Below are 4,287 nucleotides of genomic sequence, written 5' to 3' on the forward strand. Positions count from 1 at the left end.
TATGTGTCTCTAGTGAGTGCTTCGTAAGTATTTCAGGACCATCTGTATAAGAGCTGCTAACGTCTGGTTCACCACGAAATCCCTAGCCTCTAGAACAGAGCGGGACACATACAATAAACATTTCCTGAAAGAGTGCGTGAGTCCCCCCAGCATGCCTCTGAGGCCCTCCCCTCAAATCCACCAAAGGAACAGAAGCTGTGCCTACAAGCTTGCATGACATTTTATTCTCTGCCAGGGGAAGGCGCTACAAACAGTTCCCTGAGGGAAACTGGAGGGTCCGCACTGCATTTAGAAAGGCAGGATGCGGCGAAGGTTGCTGAAGAGTCCGTGCTTCTTCCCAGGGTGGGGTAAGGCCCCGGAGGCCCCGAGACCTGGAGTGGAGAGAAGAGTCTGCTGTGGGCAGGTGTGTGGGGTCCCCGGGGGACATGGGGACTCAGAGCCACCTGCCCCTACTGAAACATGCCCAGAGTTACATCCTGGAACCCAGTCAGGAGCCTGAGCGGGTTGTGGGGCTTTGGAGATGAAAACCATAGGCTCCGTGACATGAAATGGAGGGGAGCTCACTGTACAGGGTGAGTCAGATCTGCCAGCATCAAGTCCCAAAATCTCAGCGAAGGCTAGATGAGCTGCCAGAGCATCTCAGGGAGCCCTTCCCTGCCCCATGGCCTGCAGCCCTGGCCTGACTGTGGGCACGTCCTGAGCAGCCCTGGAGGAAAAGACTGCAGACCCTTCCTGCCAGGGGTTCCTGAGCCCAGCTCTCAGGCCCCAAATGTCCTGGGCCAAGGTGGTGCTTGGCCCCCGGCCCCCGGAGCCCATGCTGGACTGGGGAAGGGAGGTCACTCAGGGCTCCGAGGTCTATGAGTATCCTGGTCTGAGACCACTTCCCTGGTGTCAACCTCCTTATGCATAATCATCCCATCCAATCCTTATTTGAAATAGGAAATAGGGATTGTTATGAGCATTGGGCATTATATAAGACTGATGAATCACAGACCAGTACCCCTGAAAAAAATTATACATTGTATGTTAATTCATTGAATTTAAATTTAAAAATTAAAGAAAAATGATTCATAATAAAAAGAGAAGAAGAAGAAATAGGGATTATTATCCCTTCACAGGTAAGCAAACTCAGGCTCCCAGAGGTGAAGCTACTTGTTCAAGTGCCCAGCAGGCCACGGACGGAGACCTGCTGTCACCTCAGGATGGCCTGTGAGGAAAGCAGCATGTGCAGGGATGTGACCTGGGCCCTCCACCAAGGAGGCCCTGCTGCCCCCTCTGCGCTCACCTATTTCTGGTCTGCACATCCTGATTTTCACACAGATTTCCTGCGGGGATTTGTCATTCAGGATACCCTGGGTGATGGCATGAAGATATTTAGTGACTATTTCATCACAAAACATCTTGCGCATAAGTGTCTTCTGGCACACCGTGGACATAACCTGTTTGATGGCTTCCTGCAGTAACAGCACCACAGAAAGACATAGGAGTCAGGTGAGCTCTGCCCAGGTCAGCCCCCCGCAGACCCCGGCAGCTCGAAGCTCTGGGCACCTCCGACCGCGGCCATGCTGAGAGTAGCACCTGGTGCCAGGTGGCCACAGAAGCAGAAGCTGGAGAGACCGGGATCGACCCTCATGCACAGGCTCCAGCCCAAGCCTGGCCACGAGGGGCTGTTGAGAGAAAGACAGTTGGCCCTGTTGTGTCTCAGTCCCCTGCACATCATCACCCCAGCCCCCTGCCTTCCATGTAGAGAACAGGGCCCTTTGCTGCTAGACCCACATTGAAGGTTCTGCCTGCCAAGCTTCCTGGGTCCCAGGCCTGGCGGGGCTCATGCTCAGGGCTGTGTCAGGAAGGTTAGGGTAAGAGACAGCGTGGAGCCTTGGCACGTTTGATGTTGAAGTATCTGCTACTATCATCCCAATGGAGAAGGATACAGCTGAGCACCCAGGGCTGAGTGTGGGCTGAGCAGGATCGGGGAACAAAGGAGGCGGGGGAGGGCGAAACAAAGCTTTTTGGTAGTAACACATCCCCTTGTTCAGCACTTGCTCAGGGTCTGACAGGGAGCTAAGCATGTCCCACACCCGCAGCTCTTTTAAAAGGCTTAGGCAACTTGCAAGATTGGGATTATTATCCATCTCATTCTTCAGGGAGGAAACTGAGGCTCAGAAAGCATGAGGACTGGGCCCAGCCATGCAGCTAGGAAGTGACAGATCTGGGGTTGATCAGTCCTGACCCAGGGCCCCCTGGAACCCGCCTCACAAAGCTCTGCTGAGGACACACGCAGTGGGGCCACAGGGGAAAGCTTCCTACCTTCTCTGGGGACGAGTCTCCTTTAACAGTGGAAGGGAAACCAGGCACACTCTTCTTCCCACATTCATGCGCCCAGAGTTCCACCATCTTAGGGATTCTCTGAAGTCAGTCCCCAGACACAGATCCCTTGCTGAGAAGCTCTAGTCCAACCAGGATCAGCCCCTCCCTCAGCGCTGCCCCCACCCCTGAATCCCCGCTCATGCCCTTGACCACCCTGCAGATGGCTCCCCAAACCATAAGGCCTCACCCGCGTGATATTGTGTCCCAGGATTTTTCCTCAGCCTCTTGATTATAAACTTGCAAGACTTACAGGTGAAGATCATCTGGTCCCCCTGTCAGAAATGATGCCCCCTAATGTGATCTCTCAGACACCCCCAACAGCCCTTGGCAGGACCCCAGAAGAGGCTCTTGCATGCCTCCTAAGCCAGCAGGATCATCTATGATCTTTCTGTCCTTAGGGCCTGAAGCAGGCTGGCTGGCCCCTGCCACCCTCCTGCTAGTCTTGGTGGGGCTGACACACCCCAGACCCTGCCCCACACCCACGGCCGCTTACCCAGCTCAGCACCTGCCCCTCTTCTGTTGTCTGGTCAGACCCTGGAGGACTCTGCTGGGGAGAGCCCAGCCAGACCAACATGGCCCCCACCCAGGCAGGGGTGTGCACAAAATCAGCATCTTCAGTCCACAGCCCTGCCTCGCCTCCCACCAGCATGGAAGTGCTGCCCTGCCTGGTGCTCCCAGGGAGGAGACCCAGGTGGAGAGGCAACGGCGGGCGGGGGGAGTGCTGTGGGAGGTGGCAGGGAGCCAGCTGCCAACCTTGGTGGCCTCCTCGGCCAGGATCTCGAAGAACTGCTCCTCCTCATACATGTCAGCCATGGACAGGTCATGGTCCTCAGGGACAGACCAGAAAAGGTCAGCCCTGGGGAAAGAAACAACATCAGCATCCCTCCACAAGTGGAAGAGAGGGAAAGTCAGATCTCCTGGCTGGTGGGGAGCCCAGGAGGTGGCCAGAGCCCAGACAGGGGCAGGGCTTTGTGAGGAGTCCAGGAAGCCCCTTCCTCACACTAATGCCCTGGCACTGCTCTGACCCAGTCTCTGTGCCAAAGACATGCTCTCTGGTTCTTTCTGGAAAACAGGAGAAAAAGATTATACCCCCCCTACCATCATCCATGAACCCCTTTTCTGTCTCTGTCTCTCTCTGTCTCTGTGTCTCTATTCTCTCTCTCTCCTCTCTCTCTCTCTCCCCTCCCCCAAATATATACACACACACACACAACACAGATTAGACCTAAAAGAAACTGTCCCTCATCTCCTCTCTGAGGCCTTTCTTTTTTCCTTTTCTTTTGCCTTCCCCGGAGAATTCCAGTCAGGTGGTCCAGTCCAGCCCCCGCTCCAGAACTGTCCCTAGCCTCAGCTAAGGAGGATTGCCAGGATCTCCATGGGGAATGTCCTTACCTGGGGTGGCCAGGAGCGCCGAGGCGAGGAGCAGGAGGGCCCAGGAGGTCATGGTGGGGCAGCTGCTGAGACACCCTCCACGCCCCCTTTATGCAGGCTGGCCACCTCACATCGTGACCTTGCTGGGTCCTGCTCCTCGTGTAGGCCGCCTCCCCAGGTCACTGGGTTTACCACAAACCCCAACACCAGTTTGTGGAGAAGTACGGGGGGAGGGGTTCCTCTGAGGTTCCACACTATCTTCCACCTCCCCCACACACATTGCTAGAACTTTCTGAGCTGAGTGGTGGGGAGTAACTGGAGGGCAGGAGCCACCATGATGCCCCCACCCTGCCCGGGATGTGCTGATGAGAAGAGCAGTCCCTGCGCCTCAGGGCTCAGGGAGGGCCCTTGGCCATGGATCATCCCACCCCCTCCCTCTCTTCTCCCCCTCTCCCAGGGGGCTAAGCTGGGGTCCCTCCACCAGCCATCTCCCGGACCCCTGCCCTCCCCCAGCCATTGCGGCCCACGGACACTACCAGATTCTGCCGG

The 4,287-nt window shown here is 56.3% G+C and overlaps 1 protein-coding gene across 1 annotated transcript; it reads right to left on the reverse strand.

The window, feature by feature from the left end:
* Positions 1-213: 213 nt before the first annotated feature.
* GNLY (granulysin) lies at positions 214-3,811 on the reverse strand. The gene is given in 7 exon segments (XM_035729053.1): positions 214-371; positions 1,286-1,454; positions 2,550-2,581; positions 2,583-2,639; positions 3,121-3,206; positions 3,209-3,223; positions 3,760-3,811. Coding segments are annotated over 6 exon segments (315 nt in total). The 3' UTR covers positions 214-371; positions 1,286-1,381.
* Between the last annotated feature and the right edge of the window lie 476 nt (positions 3,812-4,287).

This window comes from Zalophus californianus, chromosome 8 (genome assembly GCF_009762305.2).
Source record: "Zalophus californianus isolate mZalCal1 chromosome 8, mZalCal1.pri.v2, whole genome shotgun sequence".
In the NCBI taxonomy this organism is placed as follows: Eukaryota; Metazoa; Chordata; class Mammalia; order Carnivora; family Otariidae; genus Zalophus; species Zalophus californianus.